Source organism: Molossus molossus, unplaced genomic scaffold (genome assembly GCF_014108415.1).
Source record: "Molossus molossus isolate mMolMol1 unplaced genomic scaffold, mMolMol1.p scaffold_m16_p_8, whole genome shotgun sequence".
NCBI lineage: Eukaryota > Metazoa > Chordata > Mammalia > Chiroptera > Molossidae > Molossus > Molossus molossus.
The window spans coordinates 21,910,891-21,936,493 of NW_023425402.1; the positions used below are offsets into that span (position 1 = coordinate 21,910,891).

General features: G+C 38.7%; 1 protein-coding gene across 1 annotated transcript in view; it reads right to left on the minus strand.

Moving 5' to 3' along the window:
- PKHD1 (PKHD1 ciliary IPT domain containing fibrocystin/polyductin) overlaps positions 1-25,603 on the minus strand; it is a 471,475-nt gene that overhangs the window by 123,359 nt on the left and 322,513 nt on the right. Inside the window, exons 55-59 of the mRNA XM_036248838.1 lie at positions 19,599-19,753; positions 17,566-17,715; positions 12,677-13,552; positions 11,888-12,056; positions 10,181-10,338 (exon numbers count right to left, since the gene is read on the minus strand). Of these exons, the coding sequence (XP_036104731.1) occupies positions 10,181-10,338; positions 11,888-12,056; positions 12,677-13,552; positions 17,566-17,715; positions 19,599-19,753 (1,508 nt within the window). The remainder of the gene's footprint in view (positions 1-10,180; positions 10,339-11,887; positions 12,057-12,676; positions 13,553-17,565; positions 17,716-19,598; positions 19,754-25,603) is intronic.

A 25,603-nucleotide genomic window follows, 5' to 3' on the forward strand; every position in this document is an offset into this window, starting at 1 on the left:
AAACACAAAGTTTCAAAGACATAATATAAATAGAAAATATTTCAATTTTATTAGATTAATATTAAAATATTTTAAATATTAAATTAAAGTATATTATTAATTTAATTTTATGTGTTTCTTTTTACCCTTTTTAACCTGTGCACTAGAAAGTTGAAGTTACATGTTTATCTTGCGTTAATATTTCCACTGCAGAATGCTGTTCTGGATAGGCAAATGTTCTGGTTTCTACATTTTGGAAAAATTATTGACAAATTGAAGACCATCAAAAGTAAACCACTCTAGAAAGTGAAGACCAGAAAACAATCTGTCATATGGAATTTAGAATTTTTATGCTTGAAAGAGGCATGTTGAATCATTATAAGATCACTGTTTTACTATCTTTAAATATGTAAAAGGCTGTCATATGGAAACAATTAGATTTATAATGTGTCAAATCAGAAGGAAAACTAGCTCACTGGATGGAAATCATAGAAAAATGATGCTAAAAAGTAAAATTATTCAAAGTAATTAGGAAGTCTTATAAAGAGTGAATGCCCACTTCCTGGGGAAAAGAAAGGTACAGTCCATTCATCCACACATTGAATGGGAGGTTGGGCAGATTGACCTTCAAGGAACCATCCAAATTAAGGATGTTACAGTTACCTTTTTTTTTTCAACTGGCATGCATTCTTGCTAACTAACATGAGGCAATATTTTGCAAAGTTCACTCTGAAAAAATACACTAATTCCATGGGATACTAATGTATAGTATAAACAAGCATACTCTAGTTGATAAGCTTGAGAAATACTGGATGACACACATTTAAACATTACTTTAAAATTTTAAATGCAGGACTTATCAGAACTTTTAATATTTTAATACACCTAGTGAATTTCCAAATAGCAACAGAGATTTCAAAATGTATTTGGCCATGCAAACAAAATCTGAATTTTTGACTTTTTCATTTATTTATTCACCCACTTATTCATGTATTCCCTCATTCAACAAATATTTACTAAGTATATATTGTGTCCCAGGAATTATACTAAAAATTCAAAGATTATTGTCTTCAAGGAACGCGGGGCTTGGACTTGTAACATGATGTCAGTAGAGCCTGAGGTGCGTTGTAATGGAATTGACTGATAGGAAAAGCAAGCTCGTAAAAAGGCAGAGACCCAGGGAGCCAGGGAACACTCCCCAGGGGTGCCGCTAGCCTGCAACACAGGACAGGCCTGTGTCTGCTGCTTCTAAACACAACTCTTACTTTCCTTCTCCATGTTTGCCTTTTAAAGCTTTAACCAATAGTCTAGGCTCATGGCAAATTCCATTTCCTTCCTAGGGCCTTTGTCTATATCCCTAACTATACCTGATCTCTCCAATGTACTTTGTGCCAATTTTATACCAGCTACTTTTCTCCATCACGTAGCCTTGACCCCCCTACCCCCGTGTATGAGGGCAGAAATGGTTTCTTATCTGCCTCAATATCCCTTCTAGGATTCCCCAATAGTACCTAGCTTTGCTCTCACAGGGCACTCAATAGACATTTGTCTAAATAGAAAATAAATAAATAAAATAACCTATATGAACTCACTGGGGAAAAAGGAAAGCTACAGAAAAATTACCATAATGAATTTTTGGTCTCACGATCAAAGCTTATACTACTTTATTGTTATCACACAACCTCCTGTGGCTAACACTGGCAACATGCTTTTCTTGGATGCGACAGATTAGTCTATGCATGAAAATAGTAATATATGTCTGTTTGTTTGTTTTTGTGGTTGCTATTACATTGCCTTTCAAAAATGCTACAATAATTAAAAGTTATGTTTTTAAACTAAAAAACAATTTGCTACCACGTAAAATGAAAATATGTGAGTTATCCAGTTCGATACATCTCAATATAGCACCCCACCCTATGATTCAGGCCACAGGACAATAATTATCTAGAAGTGGTTACAAACCTAGACGTCGGAGTCAGACAAATATAGATAATACATCTTGGTTTTGAACATTCTAGCTGTGGGACCATAAAAAATTAGTTAACATTTTCTAAATCCCTATTTCTTTTAATGCTGACAGGGTATAATAATCCCTACATGTTAAGGTTGTTGAAAGAATAAATGGGAAAGTTTATAAACCACTTACCATGATGCCTGGCACAGGGGATATGCTAGGTAAGTGGTAACTGTTATTATTGTTAGTTGGGAGGGATCATTGCTGGAATAATTGCACAGTCTCTATTTGCTTTGCTTTGTTCCATATAGACAGAACTTTGTATGTGAGAAAAGCTGAGGGATCTAGGAGGGCTGATGCTGAAGACTGCATAGGAAAAAGGAAGAAAACCTGGAAGGAGCGTACTGTGTACGGTATGCAGTGTTAACAACACAGGTGCAATCCCAAATCGTCTATTAATTCGTTGTATGACTTGCGCAAGTTACCCAATGTCTCCACATCATTTTGCACATCTACAAGTGGAGAGAATATCCATTTCATAAGGTAGATCCTGTGGATGGCATTAAATTCCATGAGAGAATGCATCTGAAGGCCTTAGCACAGAGTCAGACACAGGGTGATACTTAACAGGTATCAGTTGTTAATGGGAGATTCGAGAAGCAAGACAATATCAAGGATAAAATGCCTAGATTGACTAAAGAGAAAAGGAAGACATTCCTATGGATCATTTGCCATTTCCCTTCCTTTAAAAATCACACATGCAAAATCATTCCAATGCACAGTATGGACTATTTCAGAATGCAATTAAAAATGGTTATGCTATTTACTGCAGGCAGATTAGGCAAGTCCTGGGGGAGAGAGAGGATAAGGTGAAGGAAAGGTGTTCTTTGGGTCTTGCAAAATATTACTGGAAGCTTTATTCTCCTCTGCTTGGGATAAGAATCCCTGCAGCCACATATTCCAAAGATTCTAATATTTTCTGAGACTCCACTGTGCCTTTATATTTTAATACCCTGACATCTGGAATCCTAAAAGTCTAATGTTTAACCATAAATATCTGCTGAGATTAAAGAGCTATATACCAAGTTTCAATCTTTGGGGCCTATAATTGCTTGGGAAAAGAGAATGGTATTTCCCCCTCTAGCTAGAAGAAAAAGACCTCTGCAAGCACAGATATTTGCAGACAAATTTTCTAACAACTCTTTCCTCTCTCCATTCTGTCCTCTCATTTCTCCCTCCCTCTCCGTTCTCCCATTTTATAATACCATCTTGCTGTCATTCCAAGGACAAATGGGAAGAAAGAGAAGCCTAGAAAGCTTAAAGAGGAGACACATTTCAAGTTTGAGCAACAAAGAGTTGAGAAAATGCTAGCCTCTCTGTCTGCAACGCCGCGGAGCCTGTCTCCACACTCCTGAGCGGTCCCATTATTCAGCCAGAAACCTCTTCATCACTCTACGAGCTGACAGTCAAATGCCAGCTTTATTTTCTTTTTTACCCACCTAATCTTTTATTTTTGATTTGAGGCCAGTCACTTTTAAGGTCTCCACAATGGTTTATAACTTTCTTTCTCAGGAGGCGTCCAAGAAGCAACACAATTTGAAAAATGTGTCTTACCCTCTCCTGGTAAAGAATGAGAAACTCTCACCTGCCCTGAAGGTGAATTTGGTCAGAAATCCTGGTCAGAACACAGCACTTTGCTGGGAAATGTCAAGGGGAGTGTGGGAAAAGCTTATCATGAGTTTCAGTTTTTAATATAATGATTCAATGTAGAATTTAAAAAAAAATAAACTTAGCATTGTACCCATTTTTATCCAGCAATGTATTATGAAAGTGACATTTTGAGGTCACTCAATTCACGTCAATAGTAGGAAAAATAATCTATGTTTCAAAAATGTTTCCTATATTCTTACGTTTCAAAGACTTAATTCAGATTGCAAATATTCCTGTGATTTTTTTAGTTCATGTTCTTTTCCGTTTCGGAAAGATAGCCAGTGTATATATAAGCAAATATGTTTATGTCTGTTGGTATTTGGCTCAGAAAGCTAGTCTTGATTTTTCAGAAGAAACTGAAACTCCCCACTTTTTAAATGAAAAGTATTAATCATCTTCTTCACATTCTGTCTATTTACTTCAAAATGAGCATATAACTAAAATTTGTTTCTCAAACCTTAACACGGCAGAACCACTTGGGGAGGGTGTGTGTGTGTGTGTATTTAAACACAAAGGCTCAGGCCTCACAAATACCTATTGCCTCAAAATCCCATCTACATACCAGTGAACGTTTAATGTCGTAGATGATTCAGATGATAAGCCAGCCTTCCTAAGCACATGAAATGCATCTGCTACACTGAAGAAATTTTGGCAGGAGAACATGGGTTTTTCATTTTGTTTTGTTTGTTTAAAATTTCCAATTTTTTGAGGACCAATACTTTTAGAAAGACAGTCTCAATTATCAGACAAACTAGACCTATAAAAATAAAAGCTCGCGTTTTATTTATTAGAATCAATGGACATAACATTTCTCTGTCAGATCGTTGTGTTTAGAAATGATAGGTTTTGTCATGATCTCACGGGGAAGTGGTGCAAGGGTTTGGGGGCCGGAGAAGGACCGCGCACGGAGTAGGGCCTCTCTCGGGCCCCCTTGACGTCAACCCCCTCTCTGCACTGCCTGCTCCCAACTTTCCTCCCACCACTGTCCTCTCGCTCCACAGCAGCTTGTGTATTTTCAGAGTAAATAAAATCCTATCACCACCTCTCTTAAAACCCTCCAACACCATCTTATTAAATTACCCTGGCCTATAAAGGGGGTGGCTCGTGGCTTCCCCTTCTCATTCACTACACACCCCTGGCACGGGTCTCCTTTCCAGCCACCCTCAGACACAAGACACCCATCACGTCTTAGAGCCTCTGCTCGGGCTGGTCCTTCTCCCTGGAAGGCTCCTCCCTCTGCTCAGAGCAGTATGACTCCTCACACCTCCCTCGGGCTCATTGGAAGTATAACTCTATTTCAAATATTAACTTCTTTATAACATGCGCACACACACCTAAACTACCTCTCTAGTCCAAAACCCTACTTCACTTTTTTTTTTTTATAACTCTCATTGCTATTGGAATATTTTTATTTATTTGGTCATAAGTTAGATGAAAGCAGGAACATCATCTTGTTCACAACTCTAGTTCTACCCTTACAAAGGAGCTGGATGGTGTAGGTGGTCAAATGTACTCGCTGAATAAATGAAAATGCCAAGGTCAGTGCTTAGCACGCTAACTGCTCGGCGTAGGCCAGCTCCCCGTACGGTCTTCATCACATCTGAAAAGCTATAAAATGCCATTGAAACGGAAGCTCTGATTTTTTTCAGCCCTCTCCCCACACCACCAGTGTTCCACGTGTGTGAACTGGTCTAAGAGGCGATGCCATCTGCTTGTCGTCTGGGGCAAGGAGCAAAGTGGAAAGCATTGGTATCTCTCCATTCTTACCTAAATGGGGTATGAATTTCAAGACTTTGTTTTTCTAAGTGATTTTGCATTTTCAGATGATCAGATGCCTCCGTAATCAAAATAAATCCTTCCTAGAATAAAATGCAAACGGTTCTGAGAGGATCTCCTGCTTGGGATTAGCTGCCTTGCACTCCATTGTCACGCGTGTTTCCAAGCTGCTGCAAATGCAAACTTACAGATAAGTACAAAACAAAATTAACAGCTTGCTTTCCCCCCCCCGGCTGCACACCCTGCATTGCACAGATAAAAACCCCTCTGGCACAGTATTCCTCATAGCTGATCCACATGGATAATTTTTGCTCCTGATGCTGAAGTATATGACAATAGGCAGGGACCTGTGGATATCTGTCTGAGTGAGTAATTTTGCATGTGAACTGATATGTGCAATTAAAATCTGTGGGTTTTTTGTGGGTTTTTTTTGTCTTTTAAGTTAACATTAAACCTCAGAAGCAATAGATTCCAAACTGTCAATAAAATCGAGAAAGGATATAAGAGTGTGTTAAACTTGATGTTGTTTGGAACACATGCGCGAGTGGGTTCCAGGGGTTCTCATGTTCACCCTTGCTGCACCGCTCTCCCTGTTTTATAGAAGATCATAGAGTCTTGTCTTGATGGAGAAAAAACAAATAGACATTCATTCTCTCAAGATTAAATTTGTACTTTTCTCATCCACTGGATTGTGAACAGGAACTAGAAAGTGTCATGGAAGAGAACGGTTTAAAAAATAAAAATGGACTTGAATTAGAGAAGGAGAGGTCTATTCATATTTGGGAGTCTAAGGAAAACACTACGTTCTATTAGTACCCGGAAGGCACCGTCTACGATGGGCTGTCTCCTTCAACGCAGGAGGACAGGGATGTATGTTAGGGCAGTAAACAGCAGATTCTGCCCTGGCTGGTTTGGCTCAGCGGTTAGAGCGTCGGCCTGCGGTCCTGAGAGACCCGGGTTCGGTTCCCGTTAAGGGCATGTACCTCAGTTGCAGTTTGTCCCCGGCCCTGGTCGGTTGTGCGGGTGGCAGCCACTCGGTGTGTCCCTTTCACATCGATGTTTCTCTCTCTCTCTATTCCTCTCCCCCCCCCCCCCACTCTACCTGAACAAAAAAAAGTGGAAAGGTGTCCTCGGGTGAGGATAAAAACAAACAAACAAACAAAAAAAAACCCAGCAGATTCTGCTGTGGGAATCCATGCAATTGGAACCTACAGCCACCCCATCTGAAATGTTATAAAGCTCAAAAACACGAGTTTGAGGCAGTCAGTCATATATACCCCCCTATATACATTCAGCCACTCATACACATGCTCATGCTTGTCCACACATTGAATACCTGCCCGAGTTTTACCATCATTGAATCATGTTTCACTTCCAAGCTAGAGAGTGAGAAAATAAAAGATGCAGCATTGCAACCAGGAGCGCAAGCATGTCTGTGCCTAAATAGTGCATTGACACCCCATGGTAAGCAAGCACCTAAGAGTTCATCAAAAGAACATTATTATTCATTCATGGAGGATTTGGCAGACATTTTAGAGCTCTGGTTTGTAAGAGATATTTTCAGAGCCACACCCAAGTGGTTTGGCACTCACTTCCTCAAACAAAAGACTGCAACTACAAAGACCTATGGCTCCCTTCCGAGAAAGGTCTGCCCTGGCCACGGGAAAGAGCGCAGGTGGCCTGTGCTCAGGGAAAGCCATAGGGCTGAAGGATTAATGTCCCCATTAGCATCCTTCAGCCAGAGATGAATAGGGATCTGAAGTTTAAACACCTTGGCTTCTCCACGACTTAGCTGGGATAATTTTGGGTCATGTTTCCATAGTCTCCTGGAGTTCCCACCAGACTTGAGCTCCAGCTGTCCACAGTGGCAACCAGTTTGACCATACACCCTTTAATAATCTCATTCCTTTTGCTGGCTCATTTCCCCCCTTCTCTACTTTCCTGAGTTCACCCCCCACATGAACTACCTGGATTCTAATCTTTGCATCAGGGTGTGTTTCTGGGACAGCCCAAATTAAGATCCTTTCTTCAGTCCTAATTCTTTTGTGAAATATAATTTTCACTAAGTACTCTGGAACATGTATCCCTTGATACTGACTTCACAGAAATGGGATCTTCACCAAAACCCACAAGTTTAGAGAAAACTCAGAATTATTTGTGTACCTATTTTAAAATATGATGCTATTTTCTCAATTACATAATCCCTATAACAGTGCAATGATACTTAAAGCCAATAAAACAACTTACTACAGAAAGCTATTTGAAGCCCTGGCCAGGTGCTCAGTTGGTTTGAGCATTGTTCCCATATGCCAAGATTGTGAGTTTGATCTCCAGTCAGGGCACATACAAAAAGCAATCAAAGAATGCATAAATAAGTGAAACAAGAAATCAATGTTTCATTTTCTCTTTCTCCCTTCCTCTCTTTCTCTAAAATTAATAAACTATTTTTTTTAATAAAGCTATTTGAATAGAATTACTAGTAATGGGAGATTAGCTGTCTATCTTTTTTTTTCCATTAACTACTCTACACATATTTTCTCAATATAAATGTTTCTCTGGTTTTCATTCATTTGTGCAAAAATTTATTTACTTGTTTTATTCAACAGCTATAACCAACATATCAAAATGAATATTTACTCAGCATGTTTCATGTACTCAGCAATGACTTTTTAAAACCTATCCTGCAAACCCCACAGGTTGCCACTCTGTTGCAAAGATAAACCTTCAACCTATGAAAATATTTGAGAGAAATATTAAAAAATGTTGAAGCATGAAATTGTATGGTAATTAAAGATGCAATGTTAAACTTCTTTAAAAGACAAATGCTATAAAGTAGTAGTAGTATTTCAAATTGAAGAAAGGTGAGAACAAGTAAAAAGATACCTGGAAACTTCTTGGTTCCAGGATTCGATATTATAGATAAATACTTAAACCAATGGCCTGAAGCTGTCAGTTTGTTCTGTATGTTCTTGAATGGTTTGGGGAAAAGAGCATATTAAGAGTATCCTCGGTTATCAATTATTCATTCACTTGATCAGTTTATCAGTTAATATTTTTTAAGCATCCCCCAAATATATAATAGTGAACAGGACAAAATTCTTGCCCTCATCAAGCTTGTACTCTAAAATGGCACACAGTAAATCCACAAGTAAGCAGGTACATTTATAATATAATTTTAAGTAATTGAACTCTGACAAAAACTAAGCAGACATAATGGGGCCAGAGGATAACGGATGCATATTTATTTTAGCTAGGGTGGTCAGAGGTGGCTTCTCTGCAGAGTTATCATTTGAACAGAAGGAGCCAGCTCTGCAAAGAAGTGAGAACAGGACTTTTGTGGCAGAAGAAATAGCCAATGCAAAGGCCCTGAGGTAGGAATAAGTTTATCATGTTACAGAAAAAGTAAGACAATGATGAGTAAGTAAAAAGGGTGTCACAGAAAATAAAGTAGGAGTATTGGGCAGGAGCCAGATACTACACAGTTTGTAGTTTGGGTTTTATTCTGAGGGGGATAGAAAACCACTGGAAAGTTGAGAGATCATTTTGGCTATCATTGAAAAGTAGACTATAGGGTACAGTGGCATAAGAAAGAAGACCGATTAGAAAGTTATTACCTTGTCAGGTGGGAGATGATGATAGTTAGAAGTGGAAAAATTTAAGTTAGGATGAAAAGAATAACTTATTGCTTCTAGATATTTTCTTAAATAACATTATAAATGATGGTACCAATTACTGAAGTAGAGTCAACTAAAGAAGAAGCAGGTTGTGGGTAGGGTTAAAGATGAAGAATCCCATTTGGGGCACGTTAGGTATGATATGCCAATTATACTTTCCAGTGGAGTGAGTTGGATATACCAGGCCAAAGTTCAGGGTCAGGTTTGGGCTGAAAATATAAATTGGAATTCCCAGTATTTCAACCTTGCCTTGGGAACACAATTAGGAAGAGAAAAGAAAAACATAAACAACAAACAAACAGATCTGAGGACATAGACTGGGACAGCCACACATTCAGAACTTAAAAAAAGACAGAAAGGCTAGAAGATAAACCTGAAGAATCAACCACTAAAGTTGGGAAAATTCTTTAGATTTATCTGCAGCAGGTTCCACCTGAACTCAAACAAAAACTCAGAATCTCATTGTTTGTGGAAGTAGGACATTGATCTCTCTAGGAGTCCAGCTATAAACACTGAAAGCTAAATGGGCTTTGGTTGTATGAGGCAGTAGAAGAAGGAATTTGGATCATAGCCTTCCCACCCCAAACCCTACATACATCTCCCAGGGACAATTAAAAAACGGAGAAGAGGACGGCAAACTGCATGCCATCTGCTCCACTACTTGTCCAGATTGAGAACCCTTGACTGTTGATGAAAGACAAAGGTAGAGTCAGAAGCCAGAGAAGCTGGCTCTGCAGCTGACATTGTAAAACACTGAGCACTGAGAATGATGCCTCAGGCCAGGTAACTAAACTAGTGAGAGTCTTGTTCTTCTCACCTGTGCACAGAGCTGGTGGTAAGAATCAGTACCTTTGACACCGACACAGACAATCTCATAATCTCATGGAGGCCACATAGTGATCACAACATCTCTTAATCACTTCACATTCCTGATGCAGGTGAGTTGAGCAGCATGTTAGCACAGGCTCCAACTCCAGAACTCCGTTCCTCTCCAGGATATTTGGTTCCCAGTAGACAATACAGCCAAACCAACCCCTCCACGTACACGCTCCCTCTACTGGAAGCATTGAGTCCTGTTATAACCAACCTGTGTTAAAGAAGGACCCAGTCCATTCTGCCTCAGTTTTAGGAAATACAGAAACTGGTGGAGGTAGACCCAGGGCTCTCCCATCCAGATCCTTAAAGAGATATTTCTTTGGAATTTCACAACCCGATTCAGGACAGACCAGCGATTCTAAATCTTCCCTGTAAAGATAGACAGAAAACAACTTTCATTTCATGATAAGCAACAGAAATGAAAAAATATTAGTATGACTAATACAATAAAAAATAAATTCAACAAGATTCTATTATTAGTAATTTGTTACATAGATATTAAGTAAAACTTTATAAAAATGCTATTTCCCAGTTGTATGGTCAAGGAGAAAGACATTAATATTGCCCAAATCTTTACAGAGATTGATAATTTTCTAAGCAGTAAGATATAATAAAATGCTTCTAACTCTTATGTCTACTGAAAATAGCGTGATCATTTTTTATGGAACTTTGGTACCTTGCAGAATTATAAGATTATCATTATAACTATCAATTATATTTGTGCTATATGTAAACAATGTACAAATTGATATTCTCATCCAACAAATATTTATAGAAAACCTATTATTACAGGTTTGGGATACAATGGTGATAAATACCAACATGGTTTCTATACTTTCAGAATTAAGAGTCATGCAGGGAATATAAACAAATAATAGACAATTATAACACTGAACTATAGAGAACTGATTTGATTTCCCCTGGTCTAATACTTTTAGGTATTTCAGTAATAATATTAACTATTTATTGCATGCCAACTATGTGTTAAGTACTAATAGTACAAAGAATCACATGCTAGTTATTATAATTTAGTTTTATAACTATTTCATCCCAGAGGTAATACATGAACATAAGGGAAATTGCACAGTAGAAAAAAATGACAGGATAACCCAAACTGCATACCTAATAATGTGTGGGGCCAAAAGTGGCTCAGGGGTGGCATCTTAAAGAGATGGGTGTTGGGCCAAAAACATAAACTTCCCTATTAGGGTGATTTTTTCTTGATTCTTTTCGTCCAACTATAGGAGCTTTCCTCAATGTCATGGGGAAGGAAAAGTAGTCCATTTTCCCTGCTCCTGATTTCCCACTCCCTTTTATGGCAAAAATAATGCCTTGCCGAGTTTTCAGATTCTTGAATAAAACTTTCAGATCATATGGTCAAGAATAGTGTTACACCTGGTCTGAGCACCAAACTCTGTCTAAGTCACATTATTTAGTTCAGGGATTCCTGACAATACATTCCGTCTCTTCTCCCCACTAGAAGCTTCCTTCTGAAGATTAGTGACACCATACTTTACAAGAATAGTCAAGATATTAGGGTAAATTTTGTCCAGTGATTAAAAACATCCCAAAGAAATATCTCTAATAAGGACAAAATGGTAAAATAATATCAATAAAAATTGCACTGCATTACTTCTGCCCCTTTTGTTTGCCAGAGAGTCACATGGCCAAGCCAGATTCAAGAGAGAAAACTCACCTCTGCCTCTTTAGTGAGAGAGATTGCAAAAACCATATGTCCAAGGACATAAACATAGGAGGAGTAAAGAAAAAGGGCCATTCAATTAATCTAACATATTTTCCGAGAGGGCTGATTTTTATTTCATTGATGATTTTATTCTTTTTCAAAATACATTTAAGGATTTGAAGAATTGCCAAATACTTCATAGATATGGCTTCTTATAAATACTAAAACTGGTACCTGATTTGTAAAGGAGAAAAGTAGAACTTGTTTTTATCTTTGATCTTTAGCATTTTGGTCCTCTCTGCGGTTATGGGATGAATGATTCCAGTGTTCTCTGCATTGGGCAGAATGCAGACATCTAGGTCGTCGCTATAGCAACTCTTCACAAAACTAGAAAAGGTGACATCTGAAAAAAAATTTTTAACATGTCATAACATTAGATCATGTAAACTACCAACAACAAATATCAACTACACAACTAAACAATCTTTGCTACTGTAGGTTCAGGTGTTAATTTAAGCTACCCAGACAAGTTCCAGGAGTTAACATAAATCTTGACTTAAATATCTGTAATTCTTTAAGACATGAGTACTGTTGGCAAAATAGAAGAAAGAGTATTTCAACATATTGTCTTAAGAGCAATATCTTTTATCACAGGTTTGATAAAAATCCAACGGGGAATGAGTACAGTATTACAAAAGAGATCTCATAGAAGATTAACTGCACGAGTAGTGGTATAACTTTGAGTTTATTCCTGGTTACCCTAGTAAACTAGTAAACAACCCAGTTAGACACAATTTCTGCATCTGTGTTTCTTCCTTTGTATAATAGAAAAAATAACACTTACCTAAGTAACACTGCCATTATAAACCATCAATGTGGTTATCAATACCCAGCAGGTGGCCAGTGTACAATAAGCACTAGACTAAACTGTACTCTGTCGCTGATATTATTTCAGAATGCTGTTAAAAATCCCACACACATAGGTATGAAACTACACTGTTTGGATAAGTTAAAACACCCTACCTTGAAGTTTCATAATTCCTGGAATTGCTTGGCCATTTCTCACTTTGTGCCATGGTTCCTGAGGCCACCGATTTGGTTCTGAGGTGAACACAGGCCACAGAATACCAATGCGACCCCCTCTCGGGTTGGAAGGAGCTCGGTCCATTAAGGTCAGGTTGGCAGAGCAAGGCTTAACCTTGTCCTGAATGCAGTCAAAAGAGGAGCTAGTGGCCACAATGACTGAATTCCTAAGCACAATCTGCACATTTCTGATGGAATGCTGTGACACAGAAGACACATATACTGTTGCCAAAAGACCAATAGTGTTGTCAACCAGAGTGACGTTCTCTATCTCCACGCTGTTCTCCACATGCAGCATGGCACCGTAGTCAAAGTTCTTGAAAGCCAAAAAGCCAGAGATACTAGTACAGTTGTCTAATCCACTTTCCTTGTAGAGATGAAGACCATGAAGGCTTGAGTGGGCCACATTGTCAGACCAAAGGGCTTCAGGAGAGGAACATCTCTGGCCTCGGATGTGAAAGCCAAGTCTCTCCGATCCTGCCACAACATTACCACGGAGGTTGATGTCCTTTGCCTGGTTCGCTTTGATTCCTGCCACCCAAACGGTGGATGCTGACTGTGTCGTCAGAACCACAAGGTTATGAGAGAGAGAATAGGCCTGACCCTCCAAATCAATGCCGTGGCCAATTGTGCTAAACACCACATTGTCATTTAAAATGATCCCATGACTGGCAACAGCATGAATGCCTCCACCACAGCTTTGGTGCAGAGTAGAAGACATTATCCAGGATCCTGCCGACACGTTAGTGAATTCAATGGATGAAAACAATGGTGACCCAAAGTTCTGAATTTCTACATTTAAAAGTTGAAGGACACCTGCAAATATAATGCATATCATCAAGTACTTTTGTCTTCCCCACAAAAGGCAGAAGGGTGGTCCATTTATTGGCACCAGAATATGCAGACATCTTATTAAAATGTAATTGTTTCTTTTCGGCACCAGCACAGTATTTCATGCCAGTGAGTCTACTAACAAAATGTGAATCTTTGGAAGATGACATTAATGCCTAAAAAGGTTTCATGTTGGAAGAGTCCAATGATAGGATGGGGGAAGAGGAAAGAAAAGACAGAGAAAGCAGATGGGCACTGGAGACAGGCATACCTAGCTTAAAGATTCCAGGCATCTGCCCACAGGGCTGAGTCAAGGGACTGGGTAAGAATGAAGGTAAGATGCTTCCTGTACACTTACCTCAAAGTCCTGTCTCCCTCTCTGTGTCTCAGTGACCTGTGTGAGAAGGTCATAGCCATCCCCAAAAAGATGTTGCATAAAAAATATAATGGCCACCTCTATAAAACATTTTAAACATTTCTTAAGGGCATGGCATAAGTAAAAATTTTATTTCTGCTCAATATATATTCCAAAACATGACACGCAATACATGGTCTTGATTAGGGCATGATGGAGGAAATAACATATTTTTAAATCATTTAAAAATTCTATAAAACTCTATATCTTAGCCACACTATATTCTTTTTTTATTTTCAGAATACTGTTTTTTTAATGTCATACTTGCATAGTTTTAAATTGTATAAGACTAAAAACTAGTTAACAGTACACACTTAAACTGTCTTAGTCATTTCAACAGAGAATTAGCAATAATTTGGTTCACAACTATTTCCTATTGCAAATCACAATTCTGAGTACAAGTTACTGGATATGGCTGGTCGGAAGGAGAAGACTGACATAGGTCTCCAATTTAAAAGTAGGAATTATAAGTTCTGGTCTGCTTTTCGGCTCTATAACCATTGAACACCCTTATATGACACCCTTGACCTACACCTGCAGATCCCACCTAATCCAGACTTTTGAGTATGTTACAGTAAAATGCAAAGGTTCTAGATGAAATAAAACATGTATTTAACACATTTAATCCTGATAACAACCCTGTGAAGGAGGGTCCATCATTATGTTCATTTTATATATGATGAAGGTCAGAACCCGAAGGAGTTAGTCATTTATCTTAAGTCACAGTTTGGCTCCAGGATCTATGCATTTAGCCGTACAACCCTGTGAAGATCCTTGTTTTACTGAGAATGAGACTGAGGTTTGCAGGACGGAAGAAAGGTGTTCAGTCACACAGCTAGCAAGTGGTAGAGCTGAAGTCTGACCCCAGTCAGCTGGACTCTCAGCCTCTTTACCACTGGTCCAGCTGTGAGTTCAAGCTGGAGGAGGCCAAATACCAGACTTCAGACAGCTCCCTGCCACTCAGAGCCAAGGCAAGAGGGAAGAGGGAAGATGGTTTGCAAACAGACCCACATTCAAAATTGCTTATTCATTCTGCTTATGTTTCTGTAGAGTATAACATAAGGGTAGGGGGTTTAGCATTGAGTGTCAGTTTGGCCTATTTTACTTTCTGTGAGTTACTGAACCTCTTCTAGTATCTCCTCCTCGATTCTACAACAGAGGTAAGCCTGGCCAGTGTGGCTCAGTGGTTGAGCATCCACCCATGCACCTGGAGGTCGTTGGTTCAACTCCCAGTCAGGACACATGCCCAGGTTGTGGGCCTGATCCTCAGTGTGGGGCATGCAGGAGGCAGCTAATCGATGCTCTCTCTCATCGATGTTTCTATCTCTCTCCCTCTCCCTTCTTCTCTCTCTAAAATCAATAAAGAAAAAATATTATTTTAAAAAATAATTAAAACAGAGGTAAGAATAGTGTTTTCATGGGGATTAAAACCACACAGTATCTGGCACAGAATAAAAGCTTAAGAAATGAATATTAGTGATTATCAACTTAGATGGTTGCCAAAAAAGACTCTGACCAAAACTTGTAAATAAATTGAATCTTGCAGCTCTATCTAAATAATCTTTTTAAAGATGTCAAAGCAAATCTCACATTAAAATTTGCATAGGGAATTCTATATCTGATAGGTTAATCTGTTCTTAGACAAAAACCTCAGGAAATATTTTTCAGTCCCTGAAATGCAAAGGTTCTTAATACCACACGGGAACCTGGATTGGCTTCTGGGACAGCAAAAGGACATTAGTGGAAAAGCTGGTGAAATCTGAATAATGTCTTGAGTTCAGTTAGTGGTAACACACCAATGTTGATTTTTTGGTTTTGGCAGATGTACCAGACTTATGTCAGACATAACCAGTGAGAGAAACTGGATAAAAGGTATACAGGAACTATCCATACACTGTGTGCAACTTTTATATAAATCCAAAATGTTTACATAGCTAAATTTTATTTCACCAGGGCTTCAGATGCAGGATTACATTTGAATGTGACTTCTGTCACGTTCTAGCTGGATGGCTTTTCTTACTCTTTATTTATTTATTGTCCTTTGCATTTATTGAGCACCTAATATGCAGCCGTAACCATACTCGGAAAACTCAACCTTATCCTCAAGGAGTTTACAAGTTCATGACAGAATTTTACAAATAAGCAGGCAATCTTATTATTGACTGCTTCCTCGTCCATAAAAACATCTGTCTCACGGTGATGTTAGGATTAACTGAGATAAAATAGAAATAAAAACCAGCATAGTTCCTGGTCCATAAGAAGCATCCAGTATAGGTTCTCTTCCCTTTCCCCTGGGGATTATTTTAAAACCCCCAGGGTCAGTCAGCAATGTCAGAGGCCCAGGACCAAGTCAGTCTTGTTGTTGGCTCACCACCACTTGGTGCTCAGCTGAGAGGATTGGCCATTTGGGCTGCACCTGTGCCCGTGCTCAGGCATGGCCAGCAATTTAAGCTAAAAGAGGCCCTTCCTTGCTCTCCCTCCCTGATTCTCCATGTTCAACTTCAGGATAGTCTCATTCTATAGGATCAGGGCCCAGCCTTTGTCTCAGCCTTCTTGAGCAGAATTTCCCACCTCAACTCTATGGATACTTTGGACCAGATAACTTTTTCTCATGGAAGGTTGTCCTATACACAGTGTAGGGTATTTTAGCATTTTCCCAATAGTTTCAAGGAGAGCCCCCTCCTACCCCACCCCTAAAGCTGGGACAAGCAAACATGCCTCCAGATATTGCCATATGTCCTTGGGGAAGATGGGGAGGAGGAAAATCACTTGTGTTGAGAACTGATGAAGAGAAAGCTTGTTTTATGGACGAGAAATACTAGTCTTGTGAGGTGAGCTCCAAACACTGCCCTTTATCATACTGGTGAAGCAGATGTGTCAACGAAAAGTGTTCCGTGCTCAATGTATTTGGGAGATGGTGAGATCTTCTCTTTCAGGCTTTCTCGAAGCCTGTATTGTATTCCTATACACAGTGACTTTCTAAGGGAGAACTCCAGAGATATATAGCCTTGACCAGATTTATGTGAGTACAAAACAACTTTGGAATAAAATTTAAGGAATACAAATGTTAGAAATAAAGTACTAATCAAATAATGTTGCAGCATTCTAAGAGCTAAAACTTGAAAGAAATAAGAGAGAATGAACTGATTCTTAAAGCAGTCTAGAATAGGGAAATCATTTTTATTTAAATTTATGCTATTACTTTATAGCATGAGCTGAGGCCTGCCATCAGATATAGCATGCTACTGGGAAAGAGTAATAGAAATTCAGGAAAGAGATAAAATTCAAGTGGTCATTAAATCATCTATAATTTCAAAGCAGAGGAAATTTCACATCTGCTGAAGATGTTTTCTTTGAGGTAAAAATGTGCATATGCGCTGATCGCTAGTATATTATTTTAACAACACACTGATAATTAAGCACAGATTAGGACTGAAAAATTCATAGTTTCTCAGAGCACAGAAGAGCCACCTAACTTGAACATTGTGTTTTATAAAGGAACATGCTCACAGTTGGAATTTCTGAGCGTCCCAGATGAATAGGCTCCACGTGGTCATACTTAGTGACTTAAACTTTCGTTTACCTGAAAATTCTCTGCTGGACTTCCTGAAGGACCCCACACGTAGTCCCCCCCTACATGAAGTATCAGGCTGGATTTGTATATTTCGGGTCAAAAGTCCAACCTCAGCAGCCAGACGAATGTAGCGGCCATCCTCCATGACATGTACACTTCCTGGGGCAAAAGGAGTTGGGGGAGAAAAACCTTTAATAACCTATTTCAGACATCGCCAGCCCTGGTCCCTGGGAACCCACCAAATGAAAACACTCCTTTCCCCTCAGAAGTCCTACCAACATTAAGGTCCTCTTTTCCTCGGGCATCCTTTGCAAAGGTCAGCTGAGAAATGAAAAGCCCGTTTACGTGTGTCTCTTGGGGGATCAGAGTAACAGCGCTGGAGCAAGAATTCATTTCTCCTCAATAACTGTGGGTTTTGGAACAGGTTACTGGTGCAGGGATGGCAGGACAGACATGTCCAATTAGTGGGGTCCCCAGCCTCCTTCCTTCAATTCATCAATGTGAGACTCAGCATTTGGTTGGACATTGTCTGTGGACTTCTTTCATGACAGTGAGGAATCCCAGAGCCACTGAGGCAGTGGCAGAATAAAGCAGCGATGTGTGAGAGGAATTGGACACTGGGCAGCAGCTGCGTCCTCCCTCGGTGGGTCTCAAGCTCACTACTGCCTGAAGGAGCCTCCTCAGTGGTGGGAGCCAGAGAGCCAAGTGCTGGTTTCTGTCACTGTCCTCCATGTGAGGCACTTGATGGGCAAGGAGCACTGAAGATTTCTCTCCTCTCAGACACTTTTTAAAAACAGCAATCATGCCCAGCCAGTGTGGCTCAGTGATTGAGTGTTGACCCATGCACCAAGAGGTCGCCAGTTCGATTCCTGGTCAGGGCACATGCCCAGGTTGTGGGCCCGATCCCCAGTAGGGGGCATGCAGGAGGCGACCAATCGATGTTCTCTTTCTTCGATGTTTCTATCTCTCTCCCTCTCCCCTCTTCTCTCTCTTTCTAAACTCAATAAAGAAAAGTAAAATTTAAAAACAGAAATCATGCCCTGGCCAGTTTGGCTCAGCGGTTAGAGCCTCGGCCTGCGGTCCGGAGAGACCCAGGTTCGGTTCCCGCTAAGGGCGCATACTTCGGTTGCAGTTTGTCCCCGGCCCTGGTTGGTCATGCGGGTGGCAGCGACTCGATGTGTCCCTTCACGTCGATGTTTCTCTCTCTCTCTCCCTTCCCCTCTCTCCCTCCCACTTTATCTGTACAAAAAATGGAAAAATATCCTCGGGTGAGGATAAAAAAAAAAACCAAAAAAAAACAGAAATCATCCTTGGAACTATGATTTAATTATATTGCTTTAGATATAGTCCTGTTGAAAACATGTATTTCCCTCTCACAAATCAAAGACAAAAAAATATTTCCTAACCCTTCTCTTTCCATGTTTTATCACTTATTTGCCATATTTCCAGTGTTAGATGTATTTATTACACTGAAGCAGGAATCTTGTGGTTATGATTATTTATTATTTATGTGCAATATATTTTAACTGTGTATATTGTATAAAAATATTCAACACTTTTTTTTGAGAAAAGGCACTTGGGGTGGTTTTTTTGGTAGCAGTAGTAGTCAATACATAAAATGAACTTTATGTTAGAAAGGACGCATCCTAAGTATGGAAAAAGAAGTCATTATTTACAATAACTACCACATTCTAAGTAATTGTGCAATTCAGAGTGCCAGGAAATGAACTGGAAACTCAGCTCCCATGAGATCTATTCTGGCCTAGATGAAAATGGCTAGTGATCTTGAGCAAGAGCCTTAACCTTCTGCTGGCTTCTAGGCTTGTCATTATAAATAAAAGTTTAAAAAAGCCCCTCACATCAAAATATTTTTTAATTAGGCAATACACTTGATGAAGGGCTAGAGATAAAGCCTCCTGGGATACGTGTAGGACAGCAGGAAGGTACTATCTGTCTCTGAATGGCGATCAGATCCAAGGCCCTGGGCAGAACATGCTCTTCCTGGCTCAGTCACTTCCTTCACCATCAAAACAAAGCCTTACCAAGGTGCCGGTGTTTGAGCCGTTCCTGCATCCTAACATGCTGGCCTTTGACTTCTTTCACAGTAAGGACCTCTGCTTCGTGAGGCTCATAAGAGGAGGAGCTAAGGACAATTCTGTCATGGGGTCGCCAATCCACTGTGTCCTCTACTATAATTCTGTAACAGCATAAAGATGGTATCAGGTACACTGGCAATGCAACACCGATCACCTGCTTAACTGTAGATCGAAAAGGACATGCACTGCAACCAACAATGCCCACCAGGGAGATTAAAGAAGAAATTCCAAATCAAGACAGAGACAAATGGCTTTTGCAAAAAGTTCAATGCTAATGGAGTCAATCTCCTGGCTTACATGTACACAAGTTTAATATATGCCCTCTATACATGATTTTCTAAAGTGGAATTTCCCTTCCTGATTGTCAAACAGTTAAAGAATAAAGGTATTTCAGAAAGAATTATTTCTTAAATTTCCTGATGACCTATAATACAATCTCAAGACAATTTATCATCACCTTACCTTTATTATCAAACAGATACAGTATGAATCCTAGAGGTGCCCCTTACTAGCTATGGGAACTTGAGAAATCACTTAAACTTTTCTGAATGTTCTATCTTCATTTGAAGAGTGACAATATTTAAAATTCCCTCCAGCATCCTAATGTTACTGTAGGGATAAAGGTATATACTCCTCCAATGTGCTATGTTCCAAACATTTTGTTTTCACACAATATGAAACAATGAAGGTTTTGCTCAGTTTTGTTTGTTTTTAACTCATATTTAATAAAATGTTTGTTCAGTCTTTCACTGCTGCCTAGCTTTTCCTAGTGAGTATATCTGTTTTAGTCTTAGCTCACATTCATTACTAACCTTAATGGCATGTGTTTATTTTAAGTATCTGTCTCTTGTGAATGTCTACATTTTAGCAAGTTTTGACAATGGATTCTCCTCTACCAGTAAATGTTCATCCCATGAGCAGGTCTATGTGATGGCCATTCAATCGTGCAACATATAGTGATTGAGCAATTGGTGTGAACCACACACTAGTTGGTGCTAGAAATATAATAGCAAATGAAAACATATGTCATCTGCATTTAAAAAAATAACAACTTAGATTTTGACTAGTAGACATCCTTAGAATCTACTGTGGGGTGGAGAATTCATAGACATCTAGTACATAGTATTGACACCAAAAACAAAAAGAAATTAAAAGGGGTCATCTGTCAGCCAATGGTATGAATCTATTATGAACCAAAGACTATAATTAATTCAAATCTGTACACTTTGAGGTTAGAGAAAGAGAGTTAGAGAGAGAGAGAAAGACTTGTCAATTGATGCAATTTAATGAAATAATTTAGTCTTACCTTTGTTCCTATTTTGCTATGACATCCTAAAAAACTCACGGTTACAGATACTAGAGCAAGTACTAACTTTTAAACGCAAGGAAACTAAGATCCAGAGAGATTCAATAACAAAACTCAAGAATAGATCAATTAATGGAGTCGGAGGTTGAAAGAAGACAAAAGGAAGACTCCTGATCAAGTGTAAATACTTTTCATTAAATAATGTTACCCCATCTATCTGACTCAGTTCTTCACCTGCAAAATTATAAAATGCAATACTATCACATTTCATAATGATATCATGATAATCCATGAAATCATGAAGTCTATACTCAATAGAGTGTAAAAAGTACATTGTAGCAGAACACTACATTACACAGAATTCTGTTCATTATGTATTGACTGAAAAAAAGCAAGATATAAAACAACATACACCATTTATTTTTAACAAAAATATACATGTACAGAAAACAGAAGACAGGAAAGATGCTCAATGAAATATCAGTTCACCTATGGATGGTGGGTTTATTAGTAATTTTCACTTAAATCTCAATTTTTCAACTTACCAGGTAGTGTATTGTAGTTGTATACACACACACACACACACACACACACACATATATATATGTGTGTATATATATATATATATATAATATAATTATATGTATAATTTTATTTTTTTCCAAAGTCAAATTAGCAGTACAATTAAAGTCAATCCTTTCCTTCAGTAATATCAGGATAATCTTTTTATTACTATTTTTACTATTTATATTGCTGAAGAAAGTTTTCCAGACAGTACGTTACCATAATGATCTGAAAAGGTCCTTGTGAATATTAGATTCAAATTTATTCCACCCTGGCAAGGTTGCTCAGTTGGTTGGAGTGTTACTCAATATGCCAAGGTTTTGGGTTCAATCCCCAGTTAGGGCACATACAAGAAGAAAAGGGGACTCTAGTGCACTGCTGGTGGGACTGCAGACTGGTGAAGCCACTATGGAAAACAATATGGTGTTACCTCAAAAAGTTAAAAATTGAACTTCCATTTGACCCAGTGATCCCACTTCTGAAACACCAATCCGAAAGAATATATGTACCCCCATGTTTGTAGCAGCACTATTTACAATAGCTAAGATCTGGAAACAGCCCAAATGTCCATCAGTAGACAAATGGATAAAAAAACAGTGGTACATATACACAATGGAGTACTATGCAGTTATAAAAAGAAATATCTCTTACCCGTTGAGACGACATGGAGGGACCTGGAAAGTATTATACTAAGCGAAACAAGCCAAACAGAGAAAGGCAAGTATCATCTGATCTCACTTATTTGTGGAATATAATGAACACAACAGTCTGAGGAATGGGGTAGTCCCAGAGATGTGGAAGTGGGGTACAGACTGACAATCCCCAGAAGAGGGGGTGGGGGGAGAGATAAACCACAGAACTTATATGCATGTATGCATGAACAATGGACATGGACAAAACTGGGAACAGGGCGGGGAGAGAGGGGGAGGGGGGAATCAGTAGGGGGAAAAGGAGAAATATCTGTAACTAAAATAAATTAATTAATTAAAAAAAAAAGAATCAACCAATAAATGCATGGATAAGTGGAACAACAAATGGATCTCTCTCTCTCTCTCTCTCTCTCTCTCTCTCTCTCTCTCTCCCCCTCTCGTTCTCTCTCTCTCCCTTCTTTCCCTTCCTCTTTCTCTCTAAAAATCCATCAATCAATGAAAAAAAATTAATTCCCACCCTGGCATGTTTCTCAGTGGTTAGAGTGTCTGCCTGAAACCAAAGGATCATGGGTTCAATTCCAGCCAAGGACACACACCTGGGTTGCAGGTTCAATTCCCAGCCCTGGTTGCGGTCATGCGGGAAGCAACTAATCAATGTATCTTTTTCATATCGATATTTCTCTCTTTCTCTTTTTCCCTTTCACTCTATCTAAACAATCAATGGAAAAATATCCTTGGGTGAAGATTAACAAAACAAAAATATTTAATTCCCTATGAAACGCAGGGGATGTTTAGGGCTGTGAAACTATTCTATACAATTCAGTAAGGATGGATACATGTCATTATACATTTGTCAAAATACATAGAATATACGACCCCAGAAGAAAATGTTAATGTAATCTAAAAATAATAACACCTCATCCCCTAACTCTCTTATTCAAATCCTTTGTCCAGCCAAAGGAATCTGCTCCTTCTCCCAAGAAACAGCTGTGTTTCTCAGCTTTCACATAAAATATCATTGCATCTACTCTGCCCTCCAGTCTACTTGTTCTTAAAAATGGACTGAAATTCCTTTGCTTTCAAGACATCATCCCATGGGAGTCTCTTCTCCACTGAATGCCTAGCCTCTGTTTCTGTTCCAACATAAATATGACATAATAGATCTATTACCTTGTAACTAATGTTGTACCCTTGTCTTCTGTGGTTATTCAACTTTGATATTAATAATTAATAAAATGTGACTAGCTAGCTATGTAAACCCCATAGGACCTAACAATTTTCTATGCAAAGAGAAACAGGAATTATTGAAATTATTAGTCCAAAGTTTATATTAAAAATATAAATGAACTTAAGCCGATCTTTTTTCATTAAGTCTTCTAAAACGGTACAGGCTCATGATCATTAATCTCTCCTCTATATTCCTAAAGCCTTGGGGTTCTATGCTTCTTAGGGACCATACACAAATGGCAAGGGGGCATGGGCCTTTCCACTTTATGTTCACACAGCAACAATGGTAACTTCAGAGAAAGTTATGATCCCAGAATCACAAATGTAGATTGCTCTGCTAGTCAAGTATCTGTTTCCTTAAATTCCAATATCCACTCTTTCTACATGCAGTCTTCTACCCTTATGGTTACCTCTCTACCATTTGAAGAAACCCTAGTTTAAGGATTGTTTGAATCCCAGCTGTATTCCATGTGTCTTATTAATACTAATAAGAGTCCTGTAGCTACAGGGGAGAGGAGAGACCTGCTTGCTGTTCTGAGCAAAACACACTAAAACAATAAATAAATTTTTAAAATTAAAAGAATTTTTTGCAACATGTTGGATGCAAATAAAAACCATACAAGAAAAGAGAGAAAACTATGAATAATCACTGCAGAAGTTTTCTGAAGGATACCTTTTTAAAAATATAAACAAAATATCAGCATGGTTTTATTTTGGCTTTAAAATTTTACCTTGTTTAGGGAAAACATAATACTTCTAGTCAAAAACATAATTACAAAGAATGAAAAAATATGCTTCTGAATTTTATTTTATGGTTCTCAAAACCATGTATAAGGCACTCACATATAAACACCGACAACTTAAATGAATTTGCTGACTAAACTTTGGAGCAGTCTTAATGATAATAGCTACATTTGACCACACGCTCAGAGTGTCCAGATGCCAAAATATTTTTACCAGAGGAATAGAATGACCACAGGCTTCCAAACTCTACTAGCATAGAGTTTTTTAAAGCTCCAATATACAGTGATACCTCGGTTCTCGAACATAATTCGTTCCAGGAGGACGGTCGAGAACCGAATTGTTCGAGAATCGAAGCAATGAAACCCAATAGGAAAGCGGACTCCACAAAGCGTGACTCTCTCTCTGCACTCACACTGATGACGCAAGCAAGGCGCGCTGGGCCGAATGAACGCCATTCGGCTCAACTCGGAAGTTCGAGTTCCAAATATTTGTTCGGATTCCGAGACAAAAGTTTCTCGAATCCTGATTTGGTCGAAAACCGAGGCATTCGAGAACCGAGGTATCACTGTAATTTTTTGTGGGGGTCAGTTCCACTGAAAGCCACTCGGTTTCCTCAGACTGCATTGGACTATGTGAGAGATTAAAGAACCCAAATCCTATAATAATGTTGATAGTGATGATAACAGGAATAGCTGTCATGTGTGTCAATTATTTGTCTACCTGTCTCTATATGCAAGGGTACTTCTGACCCCTTATTCCATTAGGGAACCAGTACAAAAGTTGTTATAGAAAACCATGTATGAAGAGCTGAAGTGAGAATGTAGCAGAAAGGAGAGAAACAAGAAATATTCCAAACAAAGTATATTCAGAAAATACCATCATTAATTGGATATAGGATATTGCAATACATATAATCAATAATGACATTTTAATTAAAGGCCTAGGTCCTAAGGAAGAACTGAGCTAACACATGTTTTATCTTCTGTTCAGAATAATTCCCTTATAAATAACAGAACATGTTAATAAATCACTTAAGACACAAAAATAACAGGACAAGGAGACTGGATAATGCTTTAGATTCTTTTGAAAAAATGATATAAAAATAAAAAAATGAGAATGCTTCTTCCAGTTTTCCTCTTCTGAGGAAGTTGTCACTCCTCACTCAGTTGCTCATGTCAAAAGGTTTACCGTAATCGTTGACTCTTCTTTTCCTTAATACATCAGCAAATTATATTGCCTTTGCCTTCAACACAGATCTAAGCACCTCTTTTCCTCTCCATCTGATCTAAGCCATTGGCATGTCACTGGATAAATCCCCAAATTATTGCACTGTCTTAACTGTTAGTCTCTCTGCCTCCACACTTGTTGTCCCCAACATTTAATTTTCCACATAGTATAAGTCATATTAAAACATAAATTGGACCCTGCGCTGTTTAAAATCTTCCAATGATCAGGATAAG